The sequence below is a fragment of the Culex quinquefasciatus genome, chromosome 2 (genome assembly GCF_015732765.1).
Source record: "Culex quinquefasciatus strain JHB chromosome 2, VPISU_Cqui_1.0_pri_paternal, whole genome shotgun sequence".
NCBI classification, from domain to species: Eukaryota; Metazoa; Arthropoda; class Insecta; order Diptera; family Culicidae; genus Culex; species Culex quinquefasciatus.
The window spans coordinates 545,609-571,250 of record NC_051862.1 but is presented as its reverse complement, the minus strand read 5'-3'; the positions used below and the strand labels follow the sequence as shown (position 1 = coordinate 571,250).

General features: G+C 35.9%; 1 protein-coding gene across 1 annotated transcript in view; it reads left to right on the top strand.

Moving 5' to 3' along the window:
* The window catches only part of LOC6040555 (zinc finger protein 423 homolog), a 91,354-nt gene that overhangs the window by 7,289 nt on the left and 58,423 nt on the right, over positions 1-25,642 (top strand). Inside the window, exons 2-3 of the mRNA XM_038256064.1 lie at positions 1,428-1,652; positions 24,322-24,414. Coding sequence (XP_038111992.1) covers positions 1,428-1,652; positions 24,322-24,414 — 318 coding nt within the window. The remainder of the gene's footprint in view (positions 1-1,427; positions 1,653-24,321; positions 24,415-25,642) is intronic.

Here is a 25,642-nt window from a genome sequence, read left to right as displayed (position 1 = left end):
AAAACAAATTTGATTTTTTTTTATTTCTGAAGAAAGCAATAGTTTTGAAATGTAATTTGATGTAAATTTACCAACCTTGTCAAAATTGGTCAAAGTTATTCCACAGCTTCAGAGGTAATTGGTAAAAACGAAAATACCACAGAAGTACTAAAATTTGGTATTCTAACTTGGGAAGTTTTCATAGATTTTATTAATTTCCTTTATTGAAAATAAATCTGCTTGCTTTGCCATAGTAATACCATCAACTAATGCCATTTTTGACGGTACAGTGCCATTCCGTTGTGGCAATATAAATTTTTGAAACAATTCAGCTTCAGTTTTTCAAATTGTTAATTATTGTGTAAATTACACAGTGTAATACTTTGGATTGTTTTAAAATGAAGTTAAAGATGAAGTTAATCTCATTCATCAGTCTTTTTTTGCCAAAATCGGGAAGGCACTGTATTTGAAATTTTCCGATATAATACAAAAAAAGGGATGATATCAAATTTCCCACGTTTTTTCCCTTTGCTCGGATAACAGTACCAAACAAGCTTGTGGGGCTTAAAAATCAAATTTTTAGCAATATTTTTTCCCGACCTGATTTATTAGGGGAAATTGAAATAAAATTTGCAATCTGCCATGTTCGCACAAAAGTCCCATATATAAAACGCAAGGCAAGTTTGCCCACACATGAGGCTAGGTGTTAAATTTTCGCGAAAAAACTGGATTTTCAACAGATCTCTTGAAAAAAAATTGGATATTTTTGGTTTTCCTGCATCAAAAACTCAAAAGTGCATATGGCAAATTTTTGCGAATAAGGATAAAATTTATGCATTTTTAGTCAAATAAAGGCTTTTTAGTATTTTTATAAACTTCTTGAAAAAAAATTGCACTAAATTTAGTTTTTTTTTAATGGAAATCAAAAAATATTTTGTGAATATTTTTTATGTGAGAGTAGCACATCTGTTAAAATGTTTAAAGCATTTTGTGAACAACCGCATTTTGAGTTTAAAAAATTTACTAAGAAATGAAAAAACAGTTATGAAATATATTGTTTTATATTTTGACCTAAATTTGATGATTTTATCAATTTTAAACAATATTTCAGAAGCTGTAACAAATCGTTCAAATAGTTTCAAAAGTCGTCTGTAACCATTTCGAAAAAATCATTTGGGTTTACTCCCGGTGCCAACGTTGTCCCGAAGAATCAACTGAGATTAGAGCACCAGACATGACCCTGCCCTGTCGTCGCAGCAGCAGCTGGCTGTCCGGCCAGCCAAGTGTGTAATAATGTTAATGTGCTGGCTAAATTTTCCCGACAGGTGCCAACTTTTGCGCGCGCACTTGACTTGACTCACCCACGTGCTCGTTTCGTTTCGTTGCTGATAAGTGGGTTTATAATTGTTTTCTCACCTGTTCTTATCTCCGTCCCGTTTTAATTCCAGATGATGACGACGATGACGGACTGGTGGAAAATCGTGGCGAAGCCGGAGGACTGTTGGCCGTCAACGATAACAGCGAAAAGGAAAATGATATGCCAGACAATGACACCGACGCCGACGCCGACGACGACGACGACGACGACGAGGGTGAGGGGGAAGATGGGGAAGAGGAAGCTGACGAGGACGGGGCCGAAATGCTCGAGGATGGTGATGAGCCGGAAAATGGAGGTGAGTCACAACACTTTTCACAGTACGGAAGTGGTTTTAGGGTTAGTTTTTACACCGAAGAAGGTGGCTTTAAAAAATCGAAGCTCGTTTTGCGCGCCACTTTTCTCGCTTGCTTGCTCTCGGGCAGTTTTTGTTTTAGCTGGAGAAGCCAATATTCTTCTGTGGCCACCAAGGAAGGCCAAAATGAGGGAAAAAGAAAGCGAAGAAAGCAGACAAAAAAGCAGATCACGAGAGGAGCTTTCTGTGTGTTTTTCTGTGAAAGTCTCATTTTTACGTAGCGATGCTCGTGGGGATTCCCCCAGCAATACATTTCCGGTCGCTGGAGAATACCCGCGCAGTTTGTTTCCAGTTTCCTTCGTCCTGGTCCCGGTGTCAGCCAGTGCCGGCAGTGAGTGCTGAGCCCGGAGTTGAGCTCTTCGCGCGCGCTTTTGGGCCGGGACGGGAGTTTCAACAGTCAGACACGAGGAGAGCCAACCGTAATTCGCGTCGTTGTGTTTTGTAGTTGTGAGTGTGTGTGTGTTTTTGGCCTTGCTCAGACTGTACAGGGATTTGTGACCCGGAGTGAGTTTGATCTTTTCGTTAGTTTTTTTAAAAGAATCATGCGGTCCCATAAAAGCGCAAGGAAAAAATCATGGGAACGCATGGTATTTCGGTTACTAAATATCTCTATGTCGAAATATTTTTTGGGAACCCATTGAACGAATATTTAAAGGTCAAATATTAAATATTACGTCCTTTTAAATGTTATAGTTGATTCCAAAATTTAAAAAATCGAAGAGATCAGAAAATGTCACAAATGTTCCATTTTTAAACATTGAAAATAGGAACATAAGTTTCAGAGATATTGGAACTAAAAAATAATAGGCTGTTTGCACAAGACTTAATTTTTTTTTCTTGTTTCTATTTATTTTAGTTACTGTTTTTCATCAACCAGAGGTCTAATCTTCAATGTCTCTTTGGCAATTTAATTGGATATTTTCTCAACTCTTCGAAAAATTATATTCGGAAACATATCTAGAGTTTTTCAATAGGTCCTATAAACATATGAAACAATAGTTTATAGGACTCTATAAAAAACAAACTCTTGATATAATCACGAACACTATTTAAAAAAAATCGGAAAATTAGAATTGTAGAGCTCAAAGAAACTTAAGTGACTAATTCATGAAAACGTTTTTAAAAAAATCTTTTTTCCCGTGTACTATTTTTTTCTGGATGGCCCTCATCATTACCTACATCTTTGCCGAAGGCACCAAACCGATCAGATAATTCTTTCAAAAGATACAGATTTTCAAATATTTACGTACCATTTTTTCTGGACAGCTGCCAAAATTGTACGGAACCTCGTATGAACGAATCAGTGAAAAAATTGCCTCTTTGGTCATAGTGGAGACCCAAAAAAAGTTTGAGCTAATTAAAAAAATATAAATAAAATCCATTTCCGGTTTGAACAAGAATTGTTTATATATCCTTTCTATGGCCAAAGAAGACATTTTGCATAATTAGTGCGTCCATACAAGAGCAGTTCTCTAGGATTTCGGTCATTCCATTTTTTTGTATTTTTTAATCCGACTGAAACTTTTTTAGTGCTTTCTTTATGCCCAAAGAAGCCATTTGCATCATTAGTTTGTCCATATAATTTTCCATACAAATTTCGCAGCTGTCCATACAAAAATGATGTATGAAAATTCAAAAATCTGTATCTTTTGAAGGAACTTTTTGATCGATTTGGTGTCTTCGGCAAAGTTGTTTTTTCACGAAAACTCGATTTACAAAAAAACACTATTTTTAATTCTTTTTATATGTTTTAGAGGACATAATATGTCAACTTTTCAGAAATTTCCAGATTGTGCAATATCTCATATCTCAACAACTAATGGTCCGATATGAAACATTTGTGATATTTTCCGATCTTTTCGAAAACAATATTTTCAAAAATGGTGGGCTGCTTGGGTGAGACTTAGAAAACATTAATTTTCCTGTTTTTAAACCTTTGCATTGCAATATCTCAGCAACTTAAGGTCGTATCAACAAAGTCCGAAGAAGCAAAATATATAGAATTTTCTCAGCTTTTCAAAAATATTTTTTTTCAAAAGTGGGCAAACATGTGCACTAATTTAAAAAAATGAAAAACTGCGAGTATTTTGAAAAAAGTTACATAAAAATAGCTATAACTTGAAAACGGTGCACTTTATCAAAATTTCAGTGAAGTACTTTTTGATTGCAAATTTGATTTTACATCGAAAAATGAAGTTGAAATTTTTTTGCGACCAAAATTTGGATTTTTAGAAAAAATCAGTATTGATTAAAAAATTTATAACTCGGTCAATGATTTTTTGCACAACCTGGAAATTTCTGAAAAGTTGACATATTATGTTCTCTAAAACATATCAAAAAATAAAAAAATTAAAAATAGTGTTTTTTTTCTGCAAATTAAGGCTGGTACAAATATTTTCAAAAGTTTTTGTCACCCCTTCCCCTTCAAAATTGGTCCGAAAAATCAGGGGGGAAAAAAATATTTTTACAATAAACTTCAAAATTTCAATGAAAATTCAAGTGCAACCAACTGAAATCAAATTAAAATACATTCTCCTGCGTTTAAAATCATTTTTAGCATGTTTGGGTTTATTAAAAAATCTTAAGATTTTTTGAAAATTTTCGATGCAAAATCTTTTTTTCGATACAATTTTTGTTTTTGTCAGATCTTAGATTTTTTGAAAACTAATGATTGCAAAACAACTGAACTAGTGTAAAATGCATTTTAAAACACTTTTTTCATTTAAATGTGAAGACTATGGCTTGTTATTTAAATTTTTATATTTTTTATTTTTTTGCCCCCCCCTCCCCTTGACCTCGGCCAGGGCCGAGGGACAAAAACTTTTTTAAATATTTGCAGCGGCCTAAGTTTTAGTGATAAAAAGTTAAATACAAAAATCACCAAATTTTGTTTACCGTGTTTTATTTTTTTCCAGTGTAGTCCGTATCCATACCTACAATTTTGCCGAAGACACCAAATCGATCAAAAAAATCCTACAATTTTCACATATCATTTTTGTATGGACAGCTGCCAAATTTGTATGGAAAATTATATGGACAAACTAATGATGCAAAATGGCTTCTTTGGGCATACCGAAGGCAGCAAAATAGTTTCAGTCGGATGAAAAAATACAAAAATTAAAATTGAAGAAAAAATACCGATTTCGTAGAGAATTGCTCACAAGTCTCCATACAACTTTCGCAGCTGTCCATACAAAATGGCTATTGAAGATATCAAAAATCTATATCTAAAAAAACTATATATAAAATTCCAAGTCTGTTTTTAAACATTTTTAAGCACAAATTTCAGAATATCAATGAATTCATGATTTTTTCCGTCAGTCAGGCTCCCAAAGTTATAGATTTGTAAAATTGTTAAAAAGTCTATATTTGATTTCAAAAACTTGCATAATAAACGTTAATTTTTCATTCTAAATTTTTTTGCAATTATTATTTTTTGCTCCCTGATTTTTTGGAGAAATTTCTACTTGCCATTTGAACAACTGTCCAACGAAAATTCATAAAATGTTTGAATGAATTGAAATACTTAATTTAAACATGCTAAAAATGATTATAAACTTAGGGGAATGCATTTTAAATTGTTTATAGCAAGTTGCATTTAAAAATACATTGCAATTCTGGAGTTTTTGAAAAAAATATTGTTTCCCTCCGAGACTCATAAAATAAAGTTGTTTTTTTTTCTCGATTATAAACCTACTTTAACTTTTATTGCCGTTTTGATTATATTTTTTCTCTTACAAAATCTATTCAAAATGATTCAAATTATTTACAAAAGAGTTAACCCCGGTCCACGGTACCACTACCAGGCCATCCGGTACACACAAGTATATTTTTATCCTTGGCACTGCCGGGTTTTCTGCGCTCTGGTGCTGCTGCTGCTTCTGTTGCGGAGGAGCCAGCACATGGTCCCCAAGGGGGCTCGGAAACGAACGTCTCCTTGGCAACGGCGTCCCGCGGGAGATGAACTTTCCCGTATAAAACGAAATAAGTTTCTTTTTGTTGTTGTTGTTGCTGGTCCGGGTTGCGATTCCGCGGAGGGAAATAGTGCCGCACAACAACTCGAAATAATCAATACATTTTATATTGTAATGTAGAGAAGTGCACTTTTTTTTGTAATTCAACTGTCAAATTTGATAAGTGTCACGACGAGACGACTGCGAAATTCGATATATGCATATATTTTCTCAAGTAAAGCCAAAACAAAACAAAAAATCTGCAATGCCAAAGTTTGAGCTCCAGAGTCACAACCGAACGCGACACAGCATCCAAAGAACAAGCAAAAGCGCCAAACCGATATTGACACATTTCCCTCCGTAGATTGAAGCTGCTGTCGAAAAAACGAAAACGTCCCTCGGGGGAACGGTTGCAGAACCAGCTCCAGCTTTTTTTTTCTTTTTCTTCGCCAGTCTTAATCAGTTGTTGGCACACCTTTCACGGCTTCTGTCTCACCGTATTTCAAAATCATATTCTTACTTGAAGCAAACTTTTCCTAACACCAGTGCAGTGGCAACAGCTCAGAGCTACTGTTTGAAAGTTGTTGTCCTTCCCAGGCCACGTGGGGACGTGCGAGATATGTCACGTGTGAATTTCCAACGCTGTGCTTGGTTACAACAATACATGAAGAACACATATTGGCACCAATACATTCAGCTGACTGGGTGTTACTCCCACCGCAGGCACACCAGGCAGTCATATATTTGTCAAATGCAATAAACTACTGCAATCTTCTAGGGAAAGAGAGAAGAATAAAAAAAAAACCTAAGTTGAGGGAAACATTTTTTCTCGATTCGCGAAAATCATGCACAGAATTCGTATATTTTGCATGTTAGATAGATGATTTTTTTTGCATTTGTCAGTGCTGCTCTAAAGTGGCGAATTCAAATATCGTTATTTTTCAAATAAATTAGCATGAAAAAATACATGATTATTTAAAAAATCATCATCCCAGTACGAGAATCACACTCACGACCTCTGGATTGGAAATCCAGCACGCCGCTAGTCGAAACCCATCCCCTACCGGTCAGTACTCAGTGAGCAGATTTACTCTTTGAAGGGATCTGACTTTGCCGAGCCAGACAGGAATCGAACCAATTGGCCAAATTTTAAAAAATACGGGCCTAATTGTTGCAATGTATAGTTTTTCAGTTCAAAAGATGCCATTTTTGGTATACATCCAAAAATGAGCCTTTCAAAAATGTTTTTTTTAACAGTTAATTTTTGTGTGAAAAATCCAATTAATTTTGTACAGTTGCAAATCTTAAATTTCAAAATATTTCAATAGTATACGCTTTTAGATTTTCCGTGTCAAGAATTTCTTCTCATCTGGGTGTTCTTTATTTTATGTTTAAAAATATTCTATCGGTGAAATTTTGATTTTTAATTTTCAGCTCAATATATTTAATATAATTGTTTTGTCAAAAAACACCTCATCTTCTTATCCCTTTTATAATTTTGAGAATTCTTCTCTCAGGGCAAAGATAGTACTTGAAAAAATCTTCACCTTTTTTTTCTTAAAAAACGGATTTTAAAAAAAAATTGCGCGGGAATTTGTCTGCTGAACTGTTGCATTGAAAACATTTTTGAAACCTATTTCAATTTCTGGCTTTATTCTTAGAAGAATGCAACAAATTTGTTTTCATGATTTCAATTTATATATGACTTTAATAAATTAATCAATATAATCATCAGATTAACAGAACTTGCAAGGCTCCTTCATTTTTTACGTTTTCGTTAGTTTTTGGTGAATAAATGTGTTGTGGTTTTAAATAAGGTTATAACCGGTTATAACTCGCCCATGTGAATGGGTTACAACCGTGAAACAGTCCTGAAATTGATATAATAAATACTTAAAACAACTTTTAATGCCAGAACAAAGCAATTTAACTAAAGTCGTTTTTAAAATATAATTTTGTTCCTCAGTTCACTAAAAAACTATCTAAACATAAGACATATTCCATTTGACTTAATTTAAAAAAATCCACGATCAGAATTGAAGAGACAGTCAAAATGAATTGTTGACAGCTTATAATTAATTACACAAGTTTAGTAAATCAATCTCATGTTTCTTCAAAAATATTTTCTTATTTAGATTTTTTCTTTAAATTTTGAAAGGGGGAGCAAACACCTTTTTATGAAAGATGTAAAATAATATTTAACAGTTATAATTTTCTATGTTTTATCAACAAAAAAAAAAATCACAATGTGTATTCGATTTATATTCCTTTACCGTACTACCAAATCAAAACCATGTGTTGGCGCACACACTGACCGAACGGCAAACGGTGAGTGGCAGCGAGGTGGCAACGGAGTGTGAAAAGTTTCAAACTTATTTTATAACTTCTCAACTAACAGCACCCCGAACGTTCGTCTATCGACCACCCCCGAGCACACCAGAGCTCTCAACAATATAATTCTTACTTTGAGAAACATCAATTCCCCGAATGTATAGGTAGTGGGCACTTCTCCGCCTGCCCAGGGCGGTTGGTAAGGAAGTTGTGTGTACAACTCTATTCCAACATCCACCCCCTAACCAACCCTACCCTACAGTGAAGGATAGTTGGTCTTAGTAGTCTTTGCCGGGTCCAGCGTTCAGCTCGTTCTCGCCGTCCTCTAATAAAGTATAAACCAAACAGCCACCAAAGGAGATCGCAGTAGCCCACGCCGGACAGCCACCACGTGGTTTGTGGCCAGAGCTCTATAAATAGGACGTTCCGGTCGTCTTAGTCGTTAAGGCGGTCAGGGTGGGGGAGGAAAAAAAGATTGTTTCGACTCAATATATTTATATCTAAAATCATCTCCATATTATTCTGCACTACTGGTTGTGTTGATGCCCCGGATGGCGCGCTGTGATATTTGGAGGCTCTCGTCTGTCTCTCTCTCGATTCTCTTCTGATGGTCTCTGAGGTCCCAGGGCGAACTATGTTTTAGAGTGAAAATATCAAAAATGTATAACAACGACATCAGCAGCAGCAGCCAGCACCAGTCAGGATAGCGAAAAAAGGCTGTGTCAGAACGGAGGCAGCTTCACGGTTAGAAAAAAAAGAGTAAAAAAATAAAGAGTGGCTTAGCCATATATATTGGGTGGGAAGTTGGGAAGCACATAAATGATGTGTCCTCTCCCGATGCTTCCGAAGGCATCATCACGGTATAGGCTCTCAAACGTGTCCTTCTCATGTATTCATAAAGTGGGGAGTGGTGGGGTCCAGTGACCGTGGCGTCATTCCAGGCCGCGCTCCAAAACAGTAAAGCTGGGTCAATTTCCCACGGGAGCAACCGTCATCCAGGCGTCGGGCGCGATCCTTGTGTGAACTGTGTTGGAGCAGCGGCTTAGCGTGTGACTAAACAGTTATTTTTGTGTACCAATCGGACAAAAAATAGAACGCTTTTCTAGTCCCTCAGCGATCCCCGAGTGGATCATCTTTTTTTCCCCCTCCGAATCGAAACGAAAAACGATCGATACTGTTTTGTCACCCGTCGAATTAGAAAGGATATTGTTGTGCGGATTTAAATTCATCACTGCACACAGTTTTCGACACTTTTTTCCACACTATAATAAAATCGATCGGTAATTCCACTAAAAAAATACAATTGCTCAACCAGTTCGCCCAAAAAAGTTTCCGCCATCCATAATGGCAAAGGCATGTTTTTGCACCGAAAACTCTAAACAACAGGCTCTCTAATGTACGACCACCACCAAACACATGGACGGACAAGCTGCAAGGCCAACGAAGTCGATCCTGGGGGAGTTTCCTAATCAGAGAGTTTTGTGCTCCTCGGGGGCGGCCCCTGACGCACAGGTGGGGCGCGCGAGGGTGGTGTTTTAGTGATGAATTGCGCCATTCAACTGCCCGGGACACTCGGGCCCGAGCATTTGTTTGTCGTTTTAGCGTTACCACAACTTTTAGAATTATTGAAACGAATAAAAAAATCGATTATTGAAACAGTTATTCTTGTCAAATGACCAATACCAGATATTATTTTTAAATTAATTATTATAGAATTAAAAATGTTTGTGATGACCAGTTGAAAAAAATACTGTTCAATTTTTATTTTTATTTTTATTCAAGTGACTAAGCGTCCGTATTCGCAACAGAGTCCCATGTGAAAAAGAGCATAGGTACTGCGAGTATAGAAAGCACTGGATAGATTGGTTGACTAGGGCGTCCAATTTTCCTGGGTTTCGAATTTTCCGGAAAACAAGAAACATATTTTTAAATTCGTAGAATTAGTTGATTACTATTAAACGGTGATAATGTAGACATATTTTTTAAAAAGCTTAAAAGTATTAAAAACTTATGTACATTTTTATGCTTTGGATTTTAGTCAATCACTATTCTTTATTTTATTTTTATTTTAAATATGATATTAAATTTTTAATATTAATATTGTGATGTCTTTGATAGTGTCTCAAAAGAAAAGATAACAAAGAAAATGACATCATGTCAAAGTCAAATTTTATAAGAGTTTGGAATGTAGTGTTTGAAATAACAAAATGGATGATTTTTTAATTATCTTTAATCTCCGTTTAAGTCACTATCGCCAACTTAGGCAAATCAGAGCTTAAGTCTGAATAGGGACATTCGATTAAACAGCATTGGATTACTGTTTTAACTGAAACCAATCAAAAATATCAAAGCATTTTGCAACAAATATAGCTTTAATAGCTGTCCCAATTCGTTCCAATTGTACTGATTCACCCAAGATACCGGTAGATTCCCGAAAAACGATGAAATAGAATTAGAATTATTATGAATTTTAAAACAAGAATTTACATTAATAAGATTAACAAACTTTTGTACCAAAATTTGTACGTTTTTTCTCAATCTCGGGAAAACCAAAACGAAATGTAAAAATTTCCATCATTGTTAAATATTTTAGTAAAATTAAAATTGTTTCAACATATTTTGTGAAATATTGAAATTAAAAGATTCTCAGCTTTGCAGTATGCGTTTTTCGTCAAAATCCAAATCCAGTTAAAAAAAAAACTCATGATTACAAACCAACAACAATCATGCCTTACTAAAATTTTAATTTTTATTATTTTGAGTGTGAGGGACATAAACCGAAAGAAATATTTGCACGGCCAATGCAGATTTCATGATTTTTTTAAAAGTTATAATGGCAACATGGTTTTTCATAGAAATCAATCGTCATCGTCGTTTGGTTTAGTTTTCGTCATCATTAGAATGATATCATAGCTAAATTGCAAAAAAAAAAACAAACATATATTGGGTAAATTTTCGAATTTCGTTCCGTTACGGTAATCCTAACACTTTTTCCTTGCAAATTAGACGTGAATATATCTCTATTTTAAAGAATTAATTCTAAACATTTTCATTAAAACACAAGTGCAATCAGCTGAAAAGACTTCTAACAGACTAATTTTATCATGTTTAGGCTTATAATAAAATATTTTTATTATTTCTGTCGTTCTTATATACTGCACCGTATTTTTCACTTAACATATTTGGATTTTTTTTAGAAAATATGAAATTCTGAAACCATAACATGAAGTTTCAATTTAGTTGTTTTGCTGACTTAAAAAAATATATGCAACGGAACAGTTTCGTAGTAACTTTTCAAAAACTGTTTGATTTTAAAACGGGTCGATGAGCATAATAATCAATAAATTCGATTATGCTGATGATTTTTTTTTTGTTTTTTTATTCCTTATTTTCTACCAAAAATATTGAAAGATATTAAAAAGATTTCATCAGCTGTGCCAAAAACACAACAAATAGGACATTTTTACGACCGACCTCCAGTTCAGCCCTGCGGCTCGGGCACCACAGGTCTGGTCGAGCCTGCTTCGATGTCCACGAGACCCATGCAGCACCGCCGTATATTCGCCAGCCAACAGTATACCGCATCTGAAATCCCTAATCAATGTGTGTATGTCTGCATGAATTAGCGCGAATCCTGGGACCTAACCTCGAGTATTTGGCATAACTCACCCGGCTGCCACGACACGCAACGCACACCACACCGTATTCCGGGTTCGAACCCCAAGGGTGGCACCCCCTAGTCACATAAAACATCGTCGTCGTCGTCGTTCACCTCTCGCTCTCGGTGGGTGACAACAACGGCCTGTGCCATAGCACAACATACCGGAGCAAAACGGATGCTGTGCTGGCTGGCTCTCTGGGTGGAAATTATGTATTCGAATGTGTTTACACACACCTCAGCAGCAGCAGCAGGCCGTGGGTTTCGGGAAGGTCGGGTTCCACAGTGTAGAGTGTCGTTGTGCATATGCAGAAAATGCGAAATGCTTGCTGCGACGACGATGCGATGTCAACGCGCCAGGCTACGATGCTTGGTCTCAGTTGGCGGTGCTTGCCTACTGCTGGTCCATCCATGGCTAGCTCCTGACTCCGTCGTTGCTCTCTGCTCTGATGCCAGGACCAACGAACGAACACGGATGGACGGATGCTGTGAAAGCAACAGCTAGTGCGCGCACATTGGTGTATAAGTGAAAGGGGTGGTCCCATGGGAATAAATAAATATATATTTTGATATTAATATATGTAAAAAGCAATTGCCACTAATTAGCATTCATGTGGTTGTCATTTGGGCCGTTCTCGTGGGAAAATATTATGAATAAATAGCTAGAATTGAGAGCAGTGACGACGCGGTTGCAGTTGTACTCAGCACTGGCATTAGAAGAGAGGTGATAAAAACTGGACCGTGAGCGGCTGAGTGTGTGGTGGAACGATTTATATTAGGTGCTGAAAACGACACTTTTGGTCACACTGCTGGAGTGTGGTGCAGGGTGGATTTTAACGCAGTTTGGCGAAGTAGATTTTTTCAGCATTTGTTTTGAAAAGTGTTTTCATTCGATTCTGTTATTTTGGGTACAGAAAAGTAGGCGTCCAAGAATGACAGGAAAAGTAAAGAGTTTCACGAGGGAATTGCAAAAACCCATATTTTACAATTCAAATGAAAATATAGTAATTGACAAAACATTCAACGATATTGTAGCACTCAATAAGTCTCATGGGATCTTCTCATAAGGATTAAATCTTATGAGCAGACTCCAAGAAATGCAAACATTTGTTGTTTTCGTAATCGAAAGCATTTTTCATTCAAATTAAAAACAATTCTAATGTCGATTTTAAAACAGTGGAAGCACCCGCAAATTTATGGAAAACTTCAAGAAACCCAATGGGATCCCAGACGACACCGTGCCTTCCGATCAACTATGAAATAGAAATGACATGTTCGAGTACACATTAATACTAGGATAATAAACTTTTCTTCTCACACACACAATTTAGGTCATCGACCGTGTACCATCACTTCACTAATTGAACTTAAAATTGACCAAAACGACCAAAATTACCAAAATTACCGAAATTACCAAAGTTGCCAAAATGATCAAATCGATCAGCTGACCAAATCGACCAACATGATCATAATGACCAAAACGACCAACATGACCACATCGACCAAATCGACCAGAATGCCCAAAATAGTGTATTTGGTATTTTGATGACCAAAAAGACAAAATCGACCAACACGATCAAACCGGCCAAAATTACTACGATGATCTTATGTAAAACGACAAAAATGGCCAAATTGACCAAAACGACTAAAATAACCAAACCGATTTAAAAGACCAAAATGACAAATTGACCAAAATGAACAAATCGACTAAAACGTCCAAAATAACAATTCGTCAAAAATGACCAAATCGACCAAAATGACAAATCGTCAAAAATGACCAAATCGACCAAAATGATCAAAACGACCAAAATAACAAAATCGTTCAAAACGACTTGAACGACCAAAATGACCAAATCTACCAAAATGACTAAATCGACCAAAATGACCATATCAATCAAAATGACCAAAATTACCACAATTACCAAAACGACCAAAATGGGCAAATCGAGCAAAATGATCAAAATGACCAAATCGATTTTTTTGCGGAACTGACCAAAATAACCAAATCGACAAAAATGACCAAATCTACCAAAATGACTAAATCGGCCAAAATGACTAAATCGATCAAAATGACCACAATGAACGAAACGACCAACACGACCAAAATGACTAAAATTACCAAATCAACTAAAACGACCAAAATAACAATTCGTTAAATATGACAAAATCGTCAAAAAAGACCAAAATGATTAAAATGACCAAATCGGCTAAAACGACAAAAATAACAATCGTCAAAAATGACCAAATCGATCAAAATTACCAAAATTACCACAATGACCAAAACGACCAAAACGACCAAAATGGCCAAATTCACCAAAATGATCAAAATGAATCAAAATCTATTTTTTGCGGAACTGACCAAAATGACAAAATCGACAAAAATGTCAAAATCGACAAAAATGACAAAATCGAAAAAAATGACCAAATCTACCAAAATGACTAAATCGGCCAAAATGACTAAATCGATCAAAATGACCACAATGAACAAATCGACCAAAATGGCCAAATTGATCAAAATGACTAAAATTACCAAATCAACTAAAACGACCAAATTAACAATTCGTCAAAAATGACCAAAATGACAAATCGTCAAAAATGACCAAATCGACCAAAATTACCAAATCGACAAAAATGACCAAATCTACCAAAATAACAAAATAGACCAAAACGACAAAAATTACCAAATCGACTAAAATGACAAATCGTCCAAAATGACCAAATCGAACAAAATTACCAAATCGACCAAAATGACCACATCGTCAAAAATTACCAAATCGACCTAATCGACCAAGATAATCAAAACGACTAAAATAACAAAATCGACCAAAACGACTTAAACGACCAAAATGACCAAATCGACTAAAATGACCAAATCTACCAAAATGATTAAATTGACCAAATCGATCAAATTTACCTCAATGACCAAAAGGACCAAAAGGCCAAAATGCCCAAATTGACCAAAATGATCAAAATGACTAAAATGACCAAATCAACTAAAACGAAATAACAATTCGCCAAAAATGACCAAAATGACAAATCGTCAACAATGACCAAATCGACTAAAATGATCAAAACGAGAAAAATAACAAAATCGACCAAAACGACCTAAACGACAGAAATTACCAAATCGACCAAAATGACAAATCTTCAAAAATAACCAAATCGACCAAAATTACCAAATAGACAAAAATGACCAAATCTACCAAAATAACAAAATCGACCAAAACGACTTAAAATGACCAAATCGACCAAAATGACAAATCGTCAAAAATGACCAAATCTACCAAAATAACAAAATCGACCAAAACGACTTTAAATGACCAAATCGACCAAAATGACAAATCGTCAAAAATGACCACATCTACCAAAATAATTAAATCGATCAAAATTACCAAATCGACAAAAATGACCAAATCTATAAAAATAACTAAATCGACCAAAATGACCGAATCTATAAAAATAACTAAATCGACCAAAATGACCAAATCGACCAAAATGACAAATCGTCAAAAATGACCAAATCGATCAAATTTACAAAATCGATCAAAATGACCATATCGACCAAAATGACCAAATCCTAAATTATTTTGATTGTAAAAATTGTCAAACACACTTTTAAATAGGTACACCTAAATTTTCGTTCTAAACACGGGAAAATTTATTCTTAATTTGGGGCAACATAACGACACGACATAAATTTTCCTAATTAAAAAAAAATACATAAATAATAGGTACCAGAAACAAGGCGGTTACAACTGAATGATTATTGTATTCTCATCGTTTTATGTGTTTTTTTTTCAATTTTCGATTTCACTACTCTGCTTTGAGATATGTAATGAATTTCATTAACTATTATTTCAAAACTTTTAAAAGCCAATCAGTGTATGGGAAGGTCACACTCTTTCTAATCGAGCAAGAACTTCGGGCTTGCATTATACATCGATCCATAAGTGCAAGCATAGAAAAATGAGCACATTGTCCAAACATTACCACACTATTGCTCATAACATGCTGTTCTAAATCACCTTTGGCAGCAATCAGACAGCTCTACCAGTAGGGCTGGTCCTCATCGAGGGGAGGGCACATCAACCAACTACGACACGTGAGCAACCCTCGTTGGGAGAGAACTGTGGTGTGGATCTGTCGCTCCTGTTCCCAGACACCTCATTTGGGACCCAGCCAGCATGTATGAGCAGCAGTGGCGCCAAACGTCATCATCACCATCTCATGACGACGACGACGACGGCGGAGGGCGCCCAACAAATGTATACAACACACCCAACTTCCTCCTGTGCCGGTAAAACGGATGAAGGATGAAGCTGGGAAAAAATAGACAAACGACGAGCAAAAATTTCCCAAATACCATCATCAGCTCAGCCCTGTTGTCTCTGATTCTGATTCTCCATCGCAACATCCCTCCACCCCCGAAAAACAGCAAAAAAAAAAAACGTTTCGTTGGAGGATTTTGCTAGCCTCGGAGAGCTGAGCTGGGTGTTCCCACCATGATGTGATCTGTGGCGGCATCATGCCATAGAGGTAACATTAGAGAGTGGCACACCACCATCGCCGTCGAACGATGTCATGTCGATGTGCTGTCATAGAGCAAGTGTGGAAACGACCTGTTTATAAATGTCACACGTCGTTGATGCTCCCGAAAGGAATTATGGCCATAGGTTGTACTTTTTTTTTCGTTTTTGGTTGATCCGTTCGGTGGCTGGTTGAAGGAAGCTTGCTGGAATTCTCCTAGGATAATCTGTGGCAGGTATGGAGCAAAAAATTTTTATTAGAATATCAATTTTTAATGGGCCCCTTTTTTGTGGGCATTGAAATTTGTTTAACGTGATGATGGGGGATTGGGACCGGTCAACGTTATTTTTTGGGTACAACTTGTCAATCAGGATTTCGGCCACTGGAGAAAATGTTCTCATTAACCTTAAATTGGTATACTTTTGATACTCTTTTTTAGGGGAAGAGAATAATATGTTTTCATCGTATTTCTAATATTGCAAAGTTTATTTTTCGACTTTTTTTTATTAGGTCCTATAAACATATGGAAGACAATAGCTTAAAGGACTTAAAAAACTCTGGATTTAAAAAATATAAAAATATATTTTTGCTGTTCATATAATAAATTCGTCAGTTTTTGATTTTTGTGTTTTTTAAAGCAAAATTTAAAAATCAGGCATAGTCATGCACACGGGATACGTCTTGAGAGTCTTCATCCCAAATCAGCCAATTTGGTCTATGACATATCTTGGGATATCGTGGCACCCCTAAATCAACATGATGTTTAGAAAAAACGCTCACAAACTTTGACAGTTCAGTTTGTGCATGGCAAAATTTCAAGTTTAAATCATCTCTTACACAGTTTAATCATGAAATATATTTATAGAACTTTCAGGAGTGGTGAAAATCATCTTTTTAGTATTTTGGCTGATTTTAGCGTGACGTACTTTATGGATGAAGCCTAAGAGTATTTATTTTGCATGTTTGGGTTAATTCAATAATATTTTGTTGATGTGTTGATAAATAAAACTTGGCTTGCCGTTTTCATTTCAGTTAACAATCCATATTTTATTTTACAGGTTAAAAAGTTGGTTGTGGAAATCGTTGACTTTGTTGGTTTCTTCTGGTTATATCGTAATGAATTGAAACTTTTCTCATCTTCTTCAACCTATCTCTCTTAGCCAAATATTGATCTCTGCCAACTGAAGTGTGAATAAAGAAACCAAAAATCAAAACTGGCACATTTTTGCGCCCAAAGGTCGGCCTTTGTGGATCCCAACCGTGCTAAAAACATTTGCAATTATATTCAAAAAGTGAATTCTCGGGGGAAATCTATCTCATCTCTCCAGGTGGTAATGATGAAGGTATGCTGGATTCCGTCCGAGAAACAAAATTTATAAACACACTCACACCCACACACAAATACACACGACACCTCCTCGGAAGGCACATCGGCCAAGTCGAGTCGTCGAGAGTGCTCAAGAAACAAGAAGCAATCCCCATCGTCGTTGTCGTCGTCCCACCTCGGGCGGATTGCGGGTTGCTGCCGGGGTGGAAAATGGGACGGCAAAATGGAAACTTCCCAGCGAACGGAACGGAATTCCCACTGGGGAGGAGAAGCCAGAGAGAACCTTCCCCCGCTACCAGCTTCAACCTCACTGGCTCCGGGATCCCCACCCGGAAGAAGCGGAAGTGGTAAAAGGGGGGAAATCGAGCACGAGGAAAAGCCTGCTCCCCAAGGGAATTATAAAGGGGAGCAGAAGCAGCAACAGCAGTGCCGGAACCCCTTGCGGAAGGCTCGGAATTATTATATGTGTTTGGCCGACTTGGTGTCGAAATCCGTGCCCGAGAACAGAACGGAACGGAAAACGGGCCCCGGGTTGGCCAATTCCCGCCGAGTTTGGTTACGGATGGACGGCATACTAATGTACTGTGTGCGGCGCGGCGGTTGGGACATATTGGGACAGATTTTGAGCGAAATGGGGTGACAAATTGGTGGAAACATGCAATGGTTCGAAGAGATTATAATTTCTTTGTATCTTATGACATTTTCGAATAAAACAACACCAAATTTTGACACCCACATTTGCGGCGAGCCCATATCCGAGAGAAAAAAAAAGCACGATCTGAGAGTAAAAAGGTAAAACGAACGGACTGACTTAAAAAAACACGAGTATCTGAATTCAATCCCGAGACCTTTGACTTACCAAGTACTCTCGGCCGTTTGCTTTGGGTGTTTTTAAGAAGAAGAATAACTTTTTTGCTTGTTTTGCCTTTCTTACAAAAGAAAGGTTTAAGGTTTGCTTTTGGAAAAACGCTTTTCTCAGAAATCTTAAAAAATTTGTGCATGGCGAGGATTCGTCCCAGGAAAAAATCCTATTACTAAATTGAAGGTTTAGATGCGCTCTTACGATTGAATTTTGGCCCGAAACCCGGAACCCAAAGTCTGATTTTGAGAGCTCTTTTTCTGAAATACATGAGCGATGTCTGTATCCGCTCTTAAAAATTTGTGTCTTCCATCACTGGAAAACCGCTCGTAAATCCCACAATTTTTATAAGTCAGATCTGTAGCCGTGGGGTCGGAGACGAACATTTTATTTTTCGATTCACAATTTTCGACCAGTAAATGTGGTCAAAACCATTTTTAGAGGTATTTTTTGGACAATTTTACAGATAACACTATCAAATTAAAAGAATTCAGTTTCAAGCAAAAAGCCATTTGAAAACATGCGCCATAAACTTTTTGGGCCCAAAATTTGAAGCTTTTCCAAAATGTATTTCCAGAGATATAGCCATTTTAGTGTTTTTCATCTTATTTTTACCCTATTTTTTTTCCTATTAAATTTTTGGATTTATACTGAACATTTATACATTTATAATGAACATCAAATTCGAAGTCCCGGCTCGTTCTCACTCGAAAGCTCGACAAGTCGTCAAGTCGAAGCTTCAACGCCAGCGCATTTACGCTTGCGCGTTTTACGCTGCGCGTGAATGTGTTCTTACTGGCTTCTCATAATAGATCGACAAAGTGCAATAGCGATACATATTTTTTTAAGTTAATCATAGACTAACAATAAAGACTGAGCACCCTTAATTTTTTTCTAATAATGTCAATCCAATATGTTTTTCTTAATTAAATTTAAATATCTTGCGAGAAATAATTTTAGGTTTAGCATAAAAAGAATCGAAGCTTTAGGTAAAATTCTCACTGGGTGGTATCATTATGTTTCTGAAAAAAATAATTGCACCAATATATTTCTCGGAGTTTCATCATTTTGTAAGAAAGGCACTATTTCACCTCTGGTGATATTAAATCGGTTTTAAATAACATGTTAAACTCAAGTTTGCTTTTTCAAAAGGTTTTTCTCCAGAATTTTTAATTTTTTAAAACTTTTACGTTTAAGTTGCCTCAAAATATCGACACATTCTCACCAATACGAGGTTTTTCCGAAACTCCCAGTATTGCAGTTTATTTTCGGAATGTGAAGGTAGAAAACTGAGATAGAACGAGCGAGCGAGATACCAGATCATCAAACTATGGGGGCCAAGAATCCGTGAAAGAGCTGCTGCTGCTGCGGCATACGGGTTCCCGGGGGACACTTTGATAGCACCGGGATGTTGTGATGTCGGTGGCACCGGCACCGTTGCTGAAGGTGGCCAAAAAGTTATTTTTTGGCAGAAGCACACATAAGGGTTTTGGCGAGAGATACGACACTGGCTGGCAGGGTGTTATAGCCTAGGACAAGCGAAGAAAACAAACTCACATAAGTTGTGCTTTAGAGTTTTGAGATCTCTCCGAAGGAACCGGGCCCCGAGAACTGTGTGGCAGGTCCCGGTGGGGCACATCCATAATGTGTGCGGCGCTGTGGATTCGACTCGGGGAGCTGAATGTTGACTGATGAGATGCGACCTTGGTGGGAAAAGCTTTTTTGTTGGAACACGGAGTTGGGTGTAAATTTCCTACAAGACAATTGTCGGGCTTTTTTTTGGAAACCATGTTCTTCTGTGGTGTCCAAAGGGGCCCACAAAGGCAAAAGGTACAACACAATATGCAACCATATAAATATTAAACACGTTTACAATTTTGAGGCAACGGAGCAAATTGTCGGATGCACCGTATACCGAAAAGATGCACCACACCCGGAAAGTGCATCGAGAGCAGCACAGATTTCATCTTATTATTTGCCGGCAAATCTTGAGGGTATAATAATTGAATAATATAAAGTTGGAAATTTCGGTATGGGTATCTTCTGCTCCATGCCGGAACATTTCTATTCTCTCTAGCAAATGCGAGTTTTCGGTTTTCTTACGGCTCCATGGAAAGATTGTTCAAAGAATCCTTATCATCTGGTGCCCCCATAGTTGTCTTCTTCCCCCGCTCAACCCTCAACGTGATTCTTTGCATTCACCTTTTTGTCAGAACCGTAAGATTCTTGGCATCAACAGAAGAAGCACATCGGAGGGAGCATGTTTCATTTCGGGCATTGTTCCGCATTTCTAATCCAGAGTTTCTTGCAAGAGGGGGAAGATGGTGAAAATTATTTTCGGGATGGTGCACGGAAAATTAGAAATTTTAATAATCCAGCTTTAAATGGGTAAAGGTGTTTACTTACCGTAATCTGGGGTGAATCGGGACTACAGTCTGAATAGGGACAGCAGTTTTTAGAGCACTTTAAGCTTTTAAATTTGGAAATGGATGTACACATTTTGTTGGCCTGAGTCTGTTCTAACCGAAACCAACCAGAAAAATCAAAATATTGTGCTCCAACATGGTTAAAACTGCTGTCCCAATTCGCCCCATGTGTCCCGATTGACCCCAGTTTACGGTACTCTCAAATAACATACAATTACAATTTAAATCAAATTTGCAAATTTTTCAAGTTGTTTGCAATTTGCAATCAAATAACATACAATTACAATTTAAATCAAATTTGCAAATTTTTCAAGTTGTTTGCAATTTTATATTTTTGTATTTTTGTATTTTTGTATTTTTGTATTTTTGTATTTTTGTATTTTTGTATTTTTGTATTTTTGTATTTTTGTATTTTTGTATTTTTGTATTTTTGTATTTTTGTATTTTTGTATTTTTGTATTTTTGTATTTTTGTATTTTTGTATTTTTGTATTTTGTATTTTTGTATTTTTGTATTTTTGTTTTTTGTATTTTTGTATTTTTGTATTTTTGTATTTTTGTATTTTTGTATTTTTGTATTTTGTATTTTTGTATTTTTGTATTTTTGTATTTTTGTATTTTTGTATTTTTGTATTTTTGTATTTTTGTATTTTTGTATTTTTGTATTTTTGTATTTTTGTATTTTTGTATTTTTGTATTTTTGTATTTTTGTATTTTTGTATTTTTGTATTTTTGTATTTTTGTATTTTTGTATTTTTGTATTTTTGTATTTTTGTATTTTTGTTTTTTTGTATTTTTTGTTTTTTTGTATTTTTGTATTTTTGTATTTTTGTATTTTTGTATTTTTGTATTTTTGTATTTTTGTATTTTTGTATTTTTGTATTTTTGTATTTTTGTATTTTTGTATTTTTGTATTTTTGTATTTTTGTATTTTTGTATTTTTGTATTTTTGTATTTTTGTATTTTTGTATTTTTGTATTTTGTATTTTTGTATTTTTGTATTTTGTATTTTTGTATTTTTGTTTTGTATTTTTTTTATTTTTGTATTTTGTATTTTTGTATTTTTGTATTTTTGTATTTTTGTATTTTTGTATTTTTGTTTTTGTATTTTTGTATTTTTGTATTTTTGTATTTTTGTATTTTTGTATTTTTGTATTTTGTATTTTTGTATTTTTGTATTTTTGTATTTTTGTATTTTGTATTTTTGTATTTTTGTATTTTTGTATTTTTGTATTTTTGTATTTTTGTATTTTTGTATTTTTGTATTTTTGTATTTTTGTATTTTTGTATTTTTGTATTTTTGTATTTTTGTATTTTTGTATTTTTGTATTTTTGTATTTTTGTATTTTTTTTTTATTTTTGTATTTTTGTATTTTTGTATTTTTTGTTTTTGTATTTTTGTATTTTTGTATTTTTGTATTTTTGTATTTTGTATTTTTGTATTTTTTTGTTTTTGTATTTTTGTATTTTGTATTTTGTATTTTTGTATTTTTTTTGTATTTTTGTATTTTTGTATTTTTGTATTTTTGTATTTTTGTATTTTTGTATTTTTGTATTTTTGTATTTTTGTATTTTTGTATTTTTGTATTTTTGTATTTTTGTATTTTTGTATTTTTGTATTTTTGTGTTTTTGTATTTTTATATTTTTGTAATTTTAGATTTTAGCATTTTTAGATTTTTTGTTTTATATTTCCGAAAATCTCCTTTCAGTGTGGGATCTTCTCCCAGTGTTCAATGCTCCTCCGTTCAACAATTGTGTTCAGAAATAAAAACAACAAACCAGTGCTCACCTTGCTCGTCCCCCTTCAACGGAAGAAAGGTTCGTCTATGTAAATTGGAAGACAAAATCTTAGACACACCATCCCTGGCTGGGGCACATCTAAGCCAATGCACTTGAGCAGCAACTTCTTTTCCTCACAGCGCAATCAAATTGCTTTTTATTTTGCTTTATTTGCCCTCGACTCAAACTCCAATTGAGGGTCGGCAGCATCGAAAGAGTGACGCGGAAGCAGGATTGTTTTGGGGCCAAGCCATTTCCCAAGAACAAGACGAAATTGCACCCTTTTCTTTGCTGGCATGCTGGCAGGCTAGTCGAAAAACATCCTGCGCAAATATTTATGAATAAAAAATGACGATTTTGGTCCCCAAACAAGCGGATGAGACGACGACGATGACCCCGAAGGACGCACCGCACTGGAATTGGAAAATCAAGAGTCTTGTGCTGCTGCTAGACGACGACGACGACGACGATTCCGATAAGGTGTGGTAAATCAAATTTCGAAGAAGTACCCACCCTCGATAATTATTAGCTACCCTGTGGAGGGGCTTATACTTGGGGGTATGTCTGGACCGTAGACTTAGAAGTTGGTGTGCCTTTTCTTGTCTAGGGAATTTCCTAATAGAATGTAAGCGATTTTGGGGAAGGAAAATTGCTATCTTTGAAAATATCCAAACTCGTGAGACAGATAAGCTGCAGTACGAAAATTTTGTTCAGCTATAAACAAATCTTAAATTGATTAGACACGTTGTCTGAAACTCAAATTTCTAATCATTTAAAAATTGTGAACTTTTCAAATATGGTTAAATTTATTTGCCTTCTTTTTATGGCCTAAAACAGTGCATGAAAGTTTATTATAGTATTTAAGTTGCAAAAAGTCGAACTTTTCGAAATAACAATGCTGTAAAGTTGAGCTTTTCACAACGTCGTTAAGGTCCTTGAAATTTCGCAAAATTTGTAATGTTCGTCTTGTATTTTAATCAATAATATTATAAAGTGATTCCAATCTTGATCATGCAAGATTTGTTCTTGTCGCTCGTTTGGAACCAATGTTTGTAGATAAGATAAGGTAAGGTGAGTTTTTCGGCTGTCAAAATAAAAGTTTGGCACGAAAACCGGATTTTCAGAAAAGTGAAAAATTTACCAATTTCACTGGAATTTTCATCACGGATAATTTGCATGCCAACTGGATCGAAAAACGCTTTTAAAACAAAAATATTTTTTCAAAAAATAAAACTCTATATGCTGGACTGGAACTCTCATTTGGCAGCTCGATTGGAATCGACAGCTCGATATGGAAAAAGCCATTTTCCACAAAAATATTTAACGACAGTCTCAAATCTAAACATGAAGATATGTGTTCTACTTTTGGGCCGGTATGCTCTTCAAAAGAAAGGGGGTCAAGAAACAGCTTTACGAACGGCAGAACAAAAGAGAGGAAACGTTTTCTTGGGGCTTTTCTTCACCCCCTCTGGCTTGCTTTCGCTACCGCTGCTGCCCATTTGAATTTTTTCTTGACCGGTTTCTTCCGAAGTGCATACCTTACTTTTGAGTAAGAGTAGATTTTTTACACTACAAATTTGTGTAAGGTCGTTTGCCTAAAAGTGGATTTTTTCTTAAAAAGTGAAAAGCTCAAACAAGTTTAGATTTCCTTTAAATCATTTCGCATATTTTATTAATGTTCATTATTAGAAACGATTTATTTGTGTTTGTTTTAAACACACTTTCTTGATTAATTTCTCTCTTTTTTCTCAGGTGACCCGATAAAGCACGAACTCTTTGACAATGATTCGATCAATTCCAACGATTACAACGACGATGATCTCACCTCGGAGAGCTTCTGTTCCGGTAAGTACAGTTCTTCTTGCATTCCCTATTATTATATGAGTAGTTGTTTATTTTGTGTCTTCTTGAAAGAACCCACTCTTGCGGAACAAAGTCAAAAGTAAAAGACGACCGCAATTTATCTAATCTGTACTGAAGGATAGTTTTTAGCCAAGTGTGTGGTGCATCACGGTTTCGCTTCAGAACCAAAGGGGTGACCTGCCGCTTTCTCAGGTCCTAAGAAAAAGGGACATTGATGAATAATTAACTACAACACACACTCACCCGAGTTGTCTTTCTTTTGTGGGGAATGTTTGAGTTGTTGCTCTGGCGCCAAGAAAGAGGGTACAACGAAACACTTGACGTGATTTATACGAACCTTTGAGTGAATGAGTGAGCTATGCAAATTTTATCTCTTACATTGTGTTTTTGAATAATTACTGTGGCCCATCTTTCGGTCTCTTCCTAAAGCGGTTTACCTTTTCGTCTTAAGAACAATACCAGCACCGTGCAGAGTCTCGTGGGGCCGGTCAAAGATACGCCGACAAAACCTGCTGGCAGGAATGTGGCGGTCCGTTTTTCGTCGAGGATACTTCTTCCGTGCCCAATTCGCTCTTGATTTATGTGACGTTACTCCTTCAAGCGTCTTATCGCAAACTCCGTAGCCGGAACTATTCCCCCGGGGATGACCTTGCACACGCTGCTTTTTGCCCAACCCTCACACCTTCGCTCTAACAAATGACGACAATGCAACGCAACCCTCGTCCTTAACTGTCGTCTCTTTTATTTAGATAATTGCTCCCCTCGATTTCTTGATTTTTGTCCCGTGTCACGGAAACCGTACGAAATCCGTACGACGGTTCATCAAATATTTACCCGGCAGTCACCCAAAGGCAAACGAGATTGGAAAAAAGGAATGATAAATAATACAAAAGCGATTTCCCAGTAAAACCGCACCAAATTTCACGCCATCCAGGGAGGGAATCCCAAATAGAGCGGAACTTCATCTTCTTCGCAGCATCCCTTTCTTTTATGGGCCCACAGACACAAACTTTGAATGAATCGGATAGCAGGCAGGCAGACAGGCAGGTGCCCTCTCGTAAAGGTGTGTCCCAAACTGAATGACGTTATGTATAATTTAAAAATCGGTATTAAGTCGACGATAAACACCAAAACAATCACAGATCTAACAGAAGAACTCGCTCGGCTCCTTTCTATGTCTCTTTAGATTCTATGAGTTCATTCACAAAAC